At 34.0% G+C, this 16,346-nt stretch overlaps 1 protein-coding gene across 1 annotated transcript; it reads right to left on the bottom strand.

The window, feature by feature from the left end:
* Positions 1-507: 507 nt before the first annotated feature.
* LOC121732745 lies at positions 508-7,743 on the bottom strand. The gene is made up of 4 exons (XM_042122699.1): positions 7,573-7,743; positions 5,041-5,146; positions 4,207-4,308; positions 508-602 (listed from the first exon to the last, which is right to left on the bottom strand). Exons 1-4 carry the CDS (start codon positions 7,741-7,743, stop codon positions 508-510), a joined length of 474 nt encoding a protein of 157 aa, XP_041978633.1.
* Between the last annotated feature and the right edge of the window lie 8,603 nt (positions 7,744-16,346).

Raw genomic sequence — 16,346 nt, 5'->3', positions numbered from 1 at the left:
CTAGCCGATTAGTCGGCTGCAAAGAAGCCGACTAATCGGCCGACTAGTGGCCAAGCCCATCATGGTTTTAGAACTTTACGTAACGCTTCTTTACTGCTGATTCGCGGGGTGTCGGATCGTGTTTAATGGTTACTTCGCGTACGTTACTTTTTTTATGATGCAGTTGATTGTTATCAGAAAATATTTCATGTAGGTACGTGCAATCTTGACTTAATAATTAATACTTACTTAATTTATTGTTAAAAATTATAAGTATACATACTTACTTATTAAAAAAATATTTCGATAGTCGGCGACTAGCCGGCACATCTCTAATAAATATAATAATATACATATAATGTGCACATTAAAATATAAATATTCATCACTCATCAGTATAAACTTACGAGTTACGAGTATAGTCGAGTACGAAGTTCAGGTTATATTACTGGTTCGTACCCAAAGGGTAAAAACGCGACCCTACTGAGACTTCGATGTCTGTCCGTTTCTCTGTCTCCAGGCTGTATCTCAAGAAACACTATAGCTAGAAATTTTCTCAGATTGTGTTATTCTTTTGCCTGCTCCACTCCTCTCCTCTCCCATGTCCGCTGTGACAACAATTACTAAAAACAAAACAAATATTTATTTTCAGATTCCCATACAAAAACGTCATCTGTTTGTCCTTTTTGCCCGTATCAATAATGGCAATAGGTGTGCACTTGAAATATTCACAAAATCTTTAATTATATTTGTATTTTAACAATAATAATTATTAATAACGAAACTAAAATATTCAAGGCGGCCTCCCATACAAAAAAAACCAATTGGCACTTGGCCGATTTTTCATAATCATCATCATTAAATTTAATTTTTTTGGATTATAAACTCAAACTCACGAGTCATAAAGCTTAACATTTTTAATTTATAAATTATAATCGTAATTACTATAATTAAATATAATATTATAATAATATTAAAATACTAAACTTTTTCTAAAATATACACAATTAAATAATAACCAACACTACTTTTAAACAATTTTTAAATAATATTGCTAGTTCAGAACCTTGAGTACCTACATATTCCAGGAAAGGTCATTCAAAAAATATTTAAATGCCGGTTTGTTATGCAATAGTTATTATTACTTGCTGATCCGGCAAAGTTGTTTTGCCATATTCGTCGTGGGAACATTATGCTCGTGAGGCTCAAAGGCTGATCTTCCAACTAGGCGCGAAGTTATCATTTCAAACGTTTCAGAACCTCCAACTGTCAGACAAACTTCATTAGTACGATTCAGACATATTGTGCGCCATTATTGTTGGGTTGGTACCGAATTAAAAAAAAACCGGCTAAGTGCGAGTTGGACTTGCCCATGATTCCGCAGCAGCAATAAGGTTTATTTTTATGAAATTAAAAGGTTTTTGATTTATTTTTATATTTCAGTTAATTTAATGAAAGTTCTATTAAGGTTTACCATTTATGACGTATAATCTAGATCTCATTTAAACCAATTTTCGTTGCTAATTTTTATAGTAATGTACATCATACATTTTTTTAATTGATCATGCCCCTATCTTAATGCGGTTCACAGACTACATCTACTTACCAAGTTTCAATAGTATAGCTCTTATAGTTTTGGAGAAAAGTGGCTGTGGCATACGGACGGACAGACAGACACACAGACAGACAGACATAACGAATCTATAAGGGTTCCGTTTTTTGCCATTTGGCTACGGAACCCTAAAAAGTAAAGTAAATTGTTTATATATAATATTATCTAGCAATAACTTATTTTTAATTAATAAAAAGATGTTTTTTTTATTTGTGTTTGTATTTTTTTATTTGGTATGTACACAAGGAGGTTTAGCATTTCAAGAAGTTTTATTTATGTTTGTAGATTTGCCTATTATGTTTGTTATCGACGTCCTTGCATACATTATATTCTGCATCAATTGAAGTTTAAGAAACCGTACTTCTTTGATCTGAAACCAGAAAATCAGTTTACTAATGTCAATTGTAATAAAACTGGAATAGAAACATAGGGCCATTTTTTTGGGTTTTTGAACGTTCATACCTTATTTAAAAATTAAATTATGAAAAAAAAGAAAACATAGGGACGTTGTATTAGTGGCCGTAGATATTCAGGAAAAAATTATAACTCTGCTAGCATTATCCAAGGAGGAAACAGGGGACAACGTTTGTATGGAAAAAAGGGAGGTGTGGACTCCTCTTAAGGTGACGACGCGTTAAATTTACTTTAACGTGAAACCGTGTTGGATATTATCAGTGTCCGACCGAATGTTCGGTTTCGGTTTCGTTTTCGGTTGAGTTTTGGTAAAAACACGAGACGATTCGCTCGCTTGTTTTTTGCTGTTTATTTTGTTTTGTTGTGGTGGCAAGTTTTCGAGTGATTTATTTTGAAGTTGGTAAATTTTATCTCGTTTTATGTCGTTATAACATAAGAGCGGGTGTAAACATCAAAATAAAAATTCAATATGACTGATAAAAGTATAATCAAGTTCTAACCTATATTTTTTTTTTTTTGGTTCGCAAATGTTATACGTAAACAAACATTAGTTAGGTAGTTAGTAATGACTATAGTGCATTTCATGGTGATAATATTATAGATTCAGAGTTTCAAAGTTCATTTTAGTATTATCACCAAGATTCCAAGTGGCAAGTACAGTAGATACTAACTTACGTACTACCAATTTTGTTTTGAGAAATTATTAAGGTAAAAGTAGTGCCGTAAATAGGGCGGTGCCACCGGTGCCCAGGCACAGGGCGTAGACTCTGGGGGGGGGGGGGGGGGGCAAGAATGGCCAGACCAGGCAGACTCTTATTCTTTCGAATTGCTCCTGTACAAAGTACAATAATGTATTAGGTTAGCTGCTGAGTGAGAGCTTTGTGTCAGCAGTTTACATTCATTAACATACATTTACTTTTACTTAATAAATCAGTGTAAGAACAGCACTCATTGGGTTTGGTTGTTTTATTCCCTCCCTATCTATCTGTAGAAACACTACAGCTCCCGATAAGTACTTCCCGCTGCGCCCCAGAGATGTTTTTCAATGTAGTAAAAAAAATCTACAGGCAAACATATAACCTTCTTTTTGGAAGCCAGTTGAAAAACCAGGGTGCAGTTATAAGTATATAAGCTCGCACAGGGCGCAAAAAAGGCTATTTACGTTACGGCACTGGGTAAAAGACCCGACTATGGGACGGGTTATGGAGATGTCCTGAATATTGCGAGTAATTAAAAGAAATCTAGACTATAAATCCTCCTTTTTCCTTTTTAATACATAATTTGATACCTTTTAGAGTATAAAGAGAAATCTATGTGATTTAAAGAGAAAACAATAAAGACTGACTGATTATAATAACGTTTTCTTTATTTTTCCCTCAAAATATGAGCCTTGTAGAGAAGTTTCGGTTTCGGTTTCGGCCGAAATAGACACCGCTGCCGAAATTCGTTTTCAGTTTCGGTTTCGGTCGTAAAACTAGTTTCGGTCGGACACTAGATATTATGTTTTAGATTGCTTGTTTTCTATGAGAGGCCGCACAAGAAATAGAACAGCAAGAAATGGAAAGGGCGTAAGCGACAAAATGGTTTTTGTCGCGTAATTTAAAAACCATAAATATATTTCATATAACCTATGGGCAAATTATAGTGTAAGTATGCTTGAACTAATCTATGTACAAAAGAAGCATAAATCACTTTCCTCTGTTGGCAAAATTAGAGTCCCTGTTTTTGTAGAGGTCTTTTTGATTGATTATTCTGTGTTATAAAAGTTGACCAATCGTGTTATGCTATGGGTAATTCAAAAACAAAGGCAATATGATGAATATAATAATAATAATATCTATGGACGCTTCACACCACGTCAGTCTGGCCCCGTGCTAAGTACCTGAATGACTTGTGTTACAGGTACCAGACAACGGAAATACATATATTTAATACTTTTATACTATACATTTATTATATCATACACATATTTAATACACATCCAGACCCGGGAACATTGAAAACTTTTTGTTCCGTAGGCGGGATTCGAACCCGCGAACCCCGGCTTGAGCTACTAACGCGCTCACCACTGAGCAACAGAGGTCGTCAATAATACGTCGAATACTACCATGAACTTTAACTTCTTAGCTTTAGTCATTGCTGAGAAAAATCGATATCGCTACAGCCAAATTGACAAGGCGTCGCCTTAATATTTTTACTACCTGCTGGTTTATGCCCTTCCGCAATATCAGGAAGTCCGGAGACTGGAGTCCTCGCCACACACCAGCTTCTGCGTTTGGTTCCGTATACAAGGTCGAATAAACCTGTTTCATATGATCCATCAGTTTCCTATGATAACTTTTGCCGTGTTCATGTTGAGTAGCATATTTAGCACATAATTAAATTATATTTATCAGATAAAGATTTTATTAAACACTTTATCAAATTGGATAAATTATATATTATGTTATGCTCGTCAACTTTTAACTTTGTCTTTGAACTAAATATAAAGCGGCCTGCTTTGCTTTATAATTTAAATGAATGGCGAGAGGCAACTTTGCCGCTATTACTATTTTTAGTATACGTATAGTTTTTAGGGTTCCGTACCCAAAGGGTAAAAACGGGACCCTATTACTGAGACTTCGATGTCTGTCTGTCTGTCTGTTCGTCTGTCTGTCTGTCTCTAGGCTGTATCTAAAGAACCGCTATATCTGGACTTTTGAAATTTTTACTGACTAGTGAATGTGTAATTCTGGTGCCGGTATAACAAATACTAAAAACAAAATAAAGTTAATATTTAAGGGATAATTTCCCATACGGCAACATGTGGACACTTGAAATTTTCACAAAATCCTCAATTATAATATGTGTACTTTAATATTTAATAATAAAATAAAAATAAAATCAATAATTAAGAGGGGCTCCCATACAAAAAACACAATTTTTTCCCTACTTTCGCTCTTTATATAATAGTACGGAACCCATCGTGCGCGAGTCCGACTCGTACTTTGTAATAATTGATTTCTAGATAGAATAGTAATACTATGCATACCTACCTTTTTTCTTAGCAAAGTCTAGCATATCAATTGCAGTGGGTATCCGGTTCTCCGACCGCACATCCGGTTGCGTCACCAGCAATTCCTCCGGTTTATTTTTTGGAACCTGAAATAAATACGAAAAAATAAAGGATGTATAGTGAATGTGATTGGAATTTCCAATCAGCAGTATGGAATTATAGCAGCTATATCTACGAATAATAAAAACTAAGGAAAAGTAACTCCGTCCAAAAACATGCTCCACAATACTTGTCAAAAAAGTGTACCTTAGGTACACATTTCAATACATTTGCAATATTTAGGTGACCTTGAGCGGTACTAGGCTGACGTTACATGACAGATCAAAAGGAACCAAATTTAAAACGGTAATAGTATGGGAGTTACGATTCCTTAGTTTTTATTATTCGTAGAGCTATACCTACTAGCTGACTCAGCGACGGGCGAGCATTGTTTTGCCATATAAATTATTTCTAGTTCTAGTAAAAAGTAGATCCAAACGTCTATTATCAGGCCTAATTAATGTTTTTAAGGAGTTCCGTGACACGAGAATTTTATATACCTACAACGTGACATTTTAACCGACTTCCAAAAAGGAAGAGGTTATACGTTCGTCTGTGGATATTTTTGTTGTTGTTTTCCCGCAGCAAAACGATTTACCTGTAATAGTACTAATCATGGATGTTATTTTTTTGAAAATTCAAAATATTTTGTATGACGTAGGTACTATGGCAACTTTATGCCGATAGGCGCGAGCGGCTATGACCCGGCCGAATTTTATTTATGATTTGAATAAAAAAAACTTAACAAATCTATTGTACTACTAGGATAAAATCATTTTACTGCGGGAAAACAACCATTAAACATTTGGAGATGGAGTATACTAATTGCAGGGGTGGCGTGCCTTGCCACACTCACTGTGACACACATAATTTTTAACTAGCTATTTGACCGAGCTTTTATTTGCTCGGTATTCGATAAAAAACTAATAAAATGACATTTTCTAAAAATTATTCCTAGCTAGATCGATTTATCGCCCCTGAAAACCCCTATATACTATAGAGGACAAAAACTCCGTTGCGTCCAAAATTTGTTTATCGCACTATATTTTTCCGAGATAAAACCTATCCTATGTCCTTTCCCGGGACGCAAAGTATCCGTTCCAAATTTCAGCAGAATCAATTCAGCGGTTTAAGCGTTAAGAGGTAACAGACAGACAGACAGACACACTTTCGCATTTATAATATTAGTAAGTATGGATCAACATCAAAGTTAAATAGATAAACAGCTGTTAAAAAATCTGATGCCGCTGCCGAGCACTTAATTTAGTAGTAGAAAGTATTTCCAGGAAAAGCTCTTTATATTTTCAGAAAATTTCAACCTTTATATTCATATTTTGTATAATTTTAAAGCGTATATTATAATTTAATTCAATATGAGTGGGTGTCCATCAATCCCCTTCTTAATAGAGTAAGGCTTCGTTTCCACCAGAGATGTGTTGCAAGGAATGTGTTTTTGTGAACCAATAGACGACGACGACGATCGATCGACGTGGGAGAGCCATGTTCGGCACGAATGGGCTGGCTCGACCGAAGAAATACCACGGGTTCACAGAAAACCGGCGTAAAACAGCGCTTGCGCTGTGTTTCTATTCGCCGAGTGAGTGTGTTTACCGGAGGCCCAATCCCCTACCCTTTTCCCTTCCTTACCCTCTCTTATTTTCTTCCCTACCCTCCCCTATTTCTTTCCCTACCCTCCCGTTACCCTATTCCCTCTTAAAAGGCCGGCAACGCACGTGCAATGCTATTGTGTTAACATTATTTCAAAATGTTTTTGAAATAATGTTAACACAATAACTTGCAGGTATTGGAATTGGTGTCGTGTTTGGATGCTTGATCATTGGTTATTCACGTAACCCATCATTGAAACAACAACTTTTCTCATATGCAATTCTCCTCTTCTGATGCTGCGGGTGTCCATGGGCGACGGAAGTTGCTTCCCATCAGGTGCCCCGTTTGCTCGTTTGCCCCATTATTTCATTTTAAAAAATTGACTCTAGCAATACCGGTGTAATTGGAATAAAACATTTTGATTCTTTTTTTTCTTATAGCGCCTGATTCTGTGGGTGGAACATGCAAATATAAAAATTTATCCAATGATAAAGACTATTTTTTGAAAATCTGCTGTAAAAAATTGCCATCAGATCGTGGTTATAGACCTATAACAATGAAAGAATTTTTCAAATTGGACCAGTAGTTCCTGAGATTAGCGCGTTCTACCAAACAAACAAACTTAAAGTATAGAAATTAGGTTATTAATACCTTTTAGTATTTTTATCAACTTTTGCATGCACACAAACACCGCGCCGAAGTCTGTCGAATCGAAACGACGTTAAACGATGCACGGTTTTCAACGCCGGACCTCTGTGCCGGTGGGAGTGGGGGGTGTTAGGTTTATTTTCGTTACGGATTTTCTTGTTTCGGTCGCCGCGCTCAAGACTCGCGATTAAAGCTATTCACTAGCTTAAAAACTTACATTCCTCCACCAGTTTATCTCTGGATCTTCCTCAATAACCCGCCAAAAGTTCATACATTTCAGTCTGAGGGTCTCGGTGTCAGTGGAATCCGGAGCGAAGTTGATCACAAGTTGTGTACTGCGGCCAACCGCGACAACTTCACCTTGTTCCGAGTTCTCTGAATTATCCATTTTCAATTGTTTTGTTATGTATTATTAAATATTTACTGTTATGTGTTTTTATGTAAATATGTTAAACGAATTTTAAAATATTATATTCTCTTTGTGAAATGTCTTTTCGATTGACATTATGGCATTAATAAAAAAATTGACAGTGATTGACTATATCAGCATATTATAAGTTTATGGACTATTCGGAACGTGCACGTCAGTAGTGACACATTTCAAACGAAGTTTTAGGGGCATGTGTCAAAAAATAAACAACAAGAGTTTGTTTATTTTGTAAATAATAAAGCAAATAAAATATATAGAACAATAATTAATGGTGTTTGGGTTATATTTAGTTAAAAACTACTTGTGGAGAATGAATATAATCATAAAAAAACTGGTTTTGAGAGTGTAAAACACTCTTTAAGTTCAAGGCCCAATCTACGCTAAAATGAAATAAATTGGTGTTAGCAGGACATGTAAGGAATGTAGAAGAGCTAAGAACTAATGGCAATGTTGTATTTAATACGAGCCAATATAATTCGCCGAACATCGGTGACTTTAGCAAATTATAAAACAAGTTCAACCGTAAGTACTCAACCAACCAAAAAACGTAAATAAACATTTGCATAAAGCAAGTCTAAACATTTATTTTCATTCTTACAGGTAGATAATAATGATCGGCTTGTTGCTGGAGTAAAATGCAGCTGCGTTTATAACCAGAGCGGCAAGTGCAAACATACTGTTTTAATCAGTAACAAAAATACGAGCAATACTTTATACTTGAAAAAATAAATGTTTTTAAAAATCTTTTTTTTATTTATTTTCACAACATAAATACTCTTGAAGAAAATCGGAGTCTATAAATTTACTAAAACTCTGCAAACATTCTTCATGTTTCTGAGTTACACTTTCAATAAATGAGTTTCTAAAATAGTAACATAGAATATCATTGCTTTCAATATGGATTCTTACTCGAGCAATATCATAAGTCCTTTCGGTTTCCTCTTGAGAGTACTCGTTTTATTTTGCTCAAAATAGGGGCATAATAATTTTAACTTTTTACCCCTTTCATCTAAAACTTGCTTACTTGAAAACCTTTTTCATTCAAAACTCTATCTCCAGCTTCTAAAAGATCAATTTAACCAGATGTAGTATCTGGTTTATCGTCATTTGTGAGTCACTGTTTCTTCCACCTGATAGGTACTTTGAATTTAAATGAAATATTCTATGAAACTATCACGGCAAGTTTTGTCCAGAGAGAGAGACCACGGTGATCCATCATTCATCAACACTAAAATAATAGGTAGGTATTAATAGCTTTGTAAAATGCAACTCCAATAAAATTGACTTGATAATGCAATTTTAGATTATATCGAATCACATACTTTTTCATTTTTACAGCAGCTATCCATTTATATCTGATCTAATTTCCTAGTGGATTTAGGAAAAACATTAAATTTGTATACTGACTACCTATTTCTGCTGTTATTTTTGCAGTCTACGATACAAAAACAATTATTTTTTTTACGTCCGTGTTAAGACCAATTTCTGAAAATTTCAAAACAAGATTGACAAGTTTGTTTGACTATTAGCTGAGCCTCTTTTTTTGCATATTTTTGCCGCGGCAAGCGCGGCAATCGCTTTCTTTACCCCCTCCACCCACTTCGCACGCTCCGAATATAGATTATCTATATACGTACGTGAGCCAAAAACTTTGTATCCCTTTTGACGAAAAATAGGGAAACGTTATAGGTGAATGAAATTTTGCACAGTTATAGTTTATATGATGAAGGAGTGCATCGAACTAATATTATTTTGAAATTATGTTTTTATCATACATATTTTTAACAAACAAAACATTACACACACTACAACACACACACTAGGAAAAATGACAGATTTTTGAGTGACAAGCCTATACATACGAATACTCTTTTATTCATGGTTGAAGTCTATTGACAACAAGGTGACAAATTAAAAATGGATTATAGTTTTTTTTTATTGAATCTTAGATACTATTAGACAATGCTTACACGGTCAGTCTGAGATCAGCTGAGTCCCATAGAGAAGAGTTAAAAACATAGACATAATATAATGCTAAAGACCAACAAAGAGTGCGAGAGAGAAGAAAATCCTTTATGGAATTATAACAAGATGAAAAGAGAGAGGCAGTCTAATGAAAATTGTAACAACTTTTATTTGACAGGTCGTCAAAAGTCGTCAATCGTTTTTATGCCCTTTCGGTATTTGCAATTTATTATTTAAATCGTATGTTATTTTCAACAAATACTATTATATATAACAATAATAACTTGTGCTGTGAGTGATTGCAGTGTAAATCATAGGAATAATCCTGAAAAATATACATTTCACCCGTAATTAATCTTCATGTCCTAATTGCTACGATGTGTTTATTTTTGCTATATTCTGGTCTTTAGTTCTCTATTTCAAATAAAATATTGTGAATCCTCCCTTTTACTTTCATATTTTGCGTAACTAAAGGTACTATTGTTCCTATATTACACAAATTTTGAAGAAAAATTTTTCATCAAAATTTCTTACATATACGCTAGTGCTTGAATCAAATTTATCGATATGCTTATCGATATTTTACAATAACATAAATCTAAAATAAAAATCATTTACCTTTATATTTATCACCTTAAGCCCGGCCGCACATTATCCGAAATTTCTGATCAGAAAAATTCGGACGCCCGGCGGAACGCACTCTGTTCATACATTTTGTTGTAGACCCATCATACTAAAAGAATTTCTGACGTGTCAAAATGTATGAGCGGGGCGGGGCGTCCGAATTTTTGTGATCAGAAATTCGGAAAATGTGCGGCCGGACTAAAAAGGACATATTATCTTATTTTAACTAATATAATATAGTATAGTATAATATAGCTAATATAATATAACTACTATAATATAGAGTGACTCTAAAACTAGAGGAAGGTTTATATTTATATATCATAATCATTTGTTTTACAGATTCCCTCAAGATCCTCTAATAAGAGGAAAATGGCTGAAATTAATTGGGCGTGTTGGTTGGAATCCCAAGAAAAATTCAACAATATGTAGGCAAACATTTCATTGAAAATTTTTAAAGAAAAATTAGAATAAATACTATTTTGGTTAAAGGAGCTATCCCAACTTTATTTGTGCCAGTAAGTTTGACATACTGTTGCACTTGTTACTGAAGCAATTATTAAAAATAAGCAATTATAAGCAATTAATGCTTTTTAGTTCATTTAAGATTATACTTATATGAACTAAAAAGTATTAAATAATCCTTATTCTGTACTCAATCTTCATAATTTTGAAGTCGGTACCAGTCCTAAGTATATAAGTTGCTGTTATACCTATTCTGTCAGAGAACTGGCGATTAGGTTAGCTGGTACCGATTGCAAAATAATGAAGATTGAGAACAGAATTAATACTGAGTACAGAATAAGAATTATTTAATACTTTTTAGTTCATTTAAGTATAATATTACTATTGTCATTGCCTTGGAAGTCGGTTTTAATTTTTTGTTTAAAAATAATAATTTTACTCATTTTAGCTGTCCTTAACGTTTTCTATACTTACAGTTGGTGTTTTAAAAAAATCAAAATCAAAATTGCTTTATTTCTGAACAAATCTAAAATAAAATATATTTTCAGAATACATGGTGCCTACCACCGGTTCGGTAACTAAGCCTACGAGAAGAACCGGCGTAAGAAACTCGCACGCCCACTTTTTACCAAAAAAAGTGAGAAAAAAAATAATCTTTTAAAACAAAATTTACAATGCTGTAACTAAAAATTATACAATGTAAACATAGATAGATACATAATAATTGTAAGTCATGTAGAAGTAGCCTTGCAAGCAGTCATTCAGCATTCTACTCCCAAGATGTGCCATCAATTATGAAATCATTTTGGCTTTGGCACAAAACGTTCTTTGACTACTTTTTTAAATTTATTAATCGAAAGATTTTGAACGTTTTCTGGGACCATATGTTCCCATTTGAATATCAAGGAGTCACTTCGATTTCTCATTGTTTCCATCACCAGACCACCACTTTTGTGAACATGATACCTACTCGGAACAATACAATGTACAGCGAAAGAAAAAAATTGAAAATCGGTTCATAAACGGTGGAGTAATCGTTGAACATACATAAAAATATATCCACAGGCGAACGTCTAGACTCCTCCTGTTTGGAAGTCGGTTCAAAATAATTGTAATAAAATATTATGATATTTTATAATATGTATTTAATTTAAGAATAAAATATAATATACTATGTGTGTTGTTTACTTTCAACGTTTACTTTCAATGTAAGGACTGATTTACCAGATAGATTTTACCTGAGTAATAAATAAGTAACTTTATAATGTGTTAAGTGCAAATTATTTACCCCTATAAGAACCTCATGTCATAACATATCCGACGATTGAAAAATCATTCCAAAAGAAAATGTGTATCTACTTTTCAATCGTCACCTTTTTTTGCCAATTAAAATTTATGATACCTAATTTGAAATACAAATCTATCAAAGTTGCATATTATTTATTTCTTATAGAAACTCAGGTAAAATAACTCGAACGGACTAAACTATCGATAGCAAAATACTATACTATCGATAGTAAAATATACATCACTAGCACACGCACACATTGACAGATCAAAAATGGTCACGCATTTTCGAGTTGTCAGGTGGTCTTTACGACAGTATATATTATGTCTATGGTTAAAAATAATATGATAAAGTCAATATTTTTTACAAAATTTAGGTAGTAGTCCTAATGTCGTTGAAACTAAGGTCGAATTTCGACCATTGGGTGATCTCTAGTAGATATTAATATATGGCTAATATCCTTAATCATTAGATACATTTTTTATATTTGTAATTTGTATGTTTCACAATTCACGCACTGAATCAATTACCCCGGTATTGATAGAGTCAATTTACTTTCGCACTTTTTGCCATCAGATTCTGGTAGTCCTATAATACTTCATGAGAATTTTATAATTTCTTCCATGATAATATTTGTAAGTTTGAACTAAATGATCCATCCAACTGGTGGATCCTTTCAACAGACCAAAATAATATACCGTACTTCCGAAACTCCAGTAGAAACGACTTGCAAAGTGCCATTCGCATAAAACATAAACATAGCAGAGACAATAATTTTCTCTTTAGCAGCCAGGAAAAATACTAGCACATATTAAGCGGTAAGGAACTCCGCGTTGAAAGGACAGAATTTATTCAACCTCTAATGGTACTCCACAGATAACTCACAATTTGTTCGGTTGAAATATAAAACAAAAGCGAAGCGATATACTTTGAACGAAAAGAGAATCTGGAAATGGCGGAATCACTTCTACATGGCTTTGATTCCCGTGTTTTTATACGAGTTTAAATACATTTTGCTGTCGCTATACAAAAGTTACTTATTATATTCTTCAGCTGACTACAAGGAGGCTATCTCAATATAAAGTCAGCAGCAGAAAAAACTTGTGAATTATATCAACATGGTGTACGTAAAAATTGTTTAATACAAAACATGCGATGTACCTACTGTATTGTACGACCTATAACGTATTTTAGTTAGTTAGGGAGGGGAAGAGGGGATTTCTACTAACTAGATGTGGGATGGATTCTGAGTTGTTTGCACATGCCTAGGTCTAGTGCAGCTTTGGCTATTTACAATTTATTACTGGAGGTTGATGAGTGAATTTCATTAAGGCGGATACGATGGGGTTGACATGTCTTATTGACAAAACCCCCCTCAAAAAAAAATAGATGACGCCCACAACGTTGCGCCAAAATTCGCTTATCGTGCGGAAACCGTACCGTACTGCATGTTATGGGCAGAGGGCGTTGATAGTAAGGTATCCTGTGCGTCAACTAGATGGCGTTTTTTTTTAGTTTATAATATATTGTATACAGGTTATTTGAACATAAGAAATAACTTCGTGCCATTCGGGTGTCCCTTGATACCTCTCAAGTTTTTTTTTAATATTAAAATTTACCTAGAATGATAAATAATAATTGAAGACATTAGTGGGTGTGAAGTAAAACCACTGGCACAAATGACACTTTACAAGATGGTGACATTTTAATCAGGGTTTTCGATATATTACTATCATTTGCCACCAGAGGGACGGGTCTTTCGTGTCATAGTCGTGACAGGCAGACATATACCAGCTATATCGGAAGCTATATCGTGACACGTGAAAGCTATTTCGTGATATATGACAGCTGACACGATAGACCCTACGGCTACATAGCGCCATAAAACCCTCATTGCTAGCATCCAAAACACCCTTGTCTTTTGCAGGCGTTTTGTTTTGATGAAAATCATTCACAATAATAATAATATACATATTATTTTATTCAACAAAAATTCACACCACACTGCACATACTCGTAAACACATAATATTATTACACGGATACAAGATACAAAAAAAAAAACAAGGAAAACTAAAAAAAGATATAAAAACAACGACAATAACAACGATTTTTTTATCATTTACGTGTCTTCAAAAATGTCAACTTTCCGACATAACGGACAAGCTTCATCTGGCCCTCGAATGTTGGCGTTTATCAAAATAAACTGGTTTATTTGAGTTTCCCAAACACGTCCGACCCAAATCTTGAAACAATTTCTGAGGAACGAGGATGCGTGCCGCTATGGCTATTCAGTAATATAAGGACCCCTTGGCTTCACCTTTTTGTATCTATACCTGCACGGATATTGATGAAAATCCGGAAATGATCATTGAAGAAAAAATATGGAATTGTAGTAGAAAAGGCTAAAACCGTGAGCAGCTGCTTGTTTTTGGTGCAACGGAATCGCGGGCGTCACCTAGTATTTAAAAATCGGCCAAGTGCAAGTCGGACTCGCGCATGAAGTTTTCCTTACCGTTATAGAGCCAAAAAATAGACCAAAAAATGGTTTTTTGCATGGGATTATTTTATTTTTGAAATTTTTATTTTATTTTTATATAATTATTAATTATTGAAGTGAACATAATATAATAGGCTACTTGACCCATCAGTATATATTATAAGTCTATGGTCTGAAGTACGACAGTATATATTATAAGTCTATGGTCTGAAGTACGACAGTATATATTATAAGTCTATGGTCTGAAGTACGACAGTATATATTATAAGTCTATGGTCTGAAGTACGACAGTATATATTATAAGTCTATGGTCTGAAGTACGACAGTATATATTATAAGTCTATGGTCTGAAGTACGACAGTATATATTATAAGTCTATGGTCTGAAGTACGACAGTATATATTATAAGTCTATGGTCTGAAGTACGACAGTATATATTATAAGTCTATGGTCTGAAGTACGACAGTATATATTATAAGTCTATGGTCTGAAGTACGACAGTATATATTATAAGTCTATGGTCTGAAGTGTGCTACTTGGGATAATTGGGGTGACAAAAGCCAAAAGCTATTGTGTGAAGTTCTATGACACCTCGTTCAATTAATAAAACAATGACAGTATTGTCAAGATTCTCATTACGACGAATTCTATTGTAATACTCTTGTTTGGGATTATCGCCTGGACATAATTATTCTCTGAAATAATAGAAAGATTTCGTGTTTGTTTTCTTTTGTTCGTGATTTTTGACACATCATAATTATTGTATTTTACTTTGTGGTGGTAATCTACTTATCTTGTTTACTACAGGCAATAAATTAGGATTTAAGCTCGGATGGCACAGGTCGGTTGATCTCTGACTTTGAAACTATATTTTTTTAATAATAATAATAATCTTTATTAACTCAAACATTTTTACAAGATCCTATGAAGACTCTGACTCCCAAACTAGGCAATGCCTGTATCTTAGGAGTCAGTGGTTTCTCCCAATATTGTGTGCTTAGCAATCGAAAACAATTATAACGTGAAATCGGAGTCAGTAATTCTCAACAGTTGAGGCGGTTGTAAAAGACAAGTATAATACAATATTCATGTATTTATAATAATATATATGTCTAGTAGAGTCTCTACTGTAGAGAAAGAGAGATTCGGATGGAGAGAGTCAGTTCATATCGAAACGATTAGTAGAGAATATAACTACATAATTATTATGGACGATGTTAAGCATTTGTGTACTTATCATCCAAAAAAATATGTGTAGATTTATCAATGCAGTCTTGTTATTTTGATCATTTGGAACAAGACTTCATAACACCAAAATTTTTTGTGCCGGATGATACACAATTAATGCTTAACAGCGACCATATTATGTGATGTGATACAAAAAGATCATGTCAAAGAGGCGTCATGCTCACACTTTAAAGCATAAAGTTAATATACCTATCGGAATAGAGCAACAATCTCGACCTGTCAAACGAAACCGAAATTGGTTTCATCTGTGTGTAAAAATATGTGTACGTATACACTTACACAAGCATAATTGAACATGAATTCTATGAGATTAAATTGTCAACATGCGGCACGTGCCGACAGGACGTCAAAAAAGAGTGCTGCTGTCATGTATCACACGTCTCTTTTTGCCACGCAGTGTTACTGATAGTGACATCTCTCTTGCTCAGGCCTTTGTTTCTATATTCCGCTAGGTATATTAACTTTATGCTTT

This window comes from Aricia agestis, chromosome 12, assembly GCF_905147365.1.
Source record: "Aricia agestis chromosome 12, ilAriAges1.1, whole genome shotgun sequence".
Lineage (NCBI taxonomy): Eukaryota > Metazoa > Arthropoda > Insecta > Lepidoptera > Lycaenidae > Aricia > Aricia agestis.
This window is presented reverse-complemented; position numbering and strand designations above follow the sequence as displayed.

Coding starts and splice junctions, on each gene's coding strand:
- LOC121732745 (XM_042122699.1), bottom strand. CDS start 7,743: ATGGATAATTCAGAGAACTCGGAACAAGGTGAAGTTGTCGCGGTTGGC. Junction 5,147..7,572: donor AGATAAACTGGTGGAGGAAT/GTAAGTTTTTAA, acceptor TATTTATTTCAG/GTTCCAAAAAATAAACCGGA. Junction 4,309..5,040: donor AGACTTTGCTAAGAAAAAAG/GTAGGTATGCAT, acceptor CATATGAAACAG/GTTTATTCGACCTTGTATAC.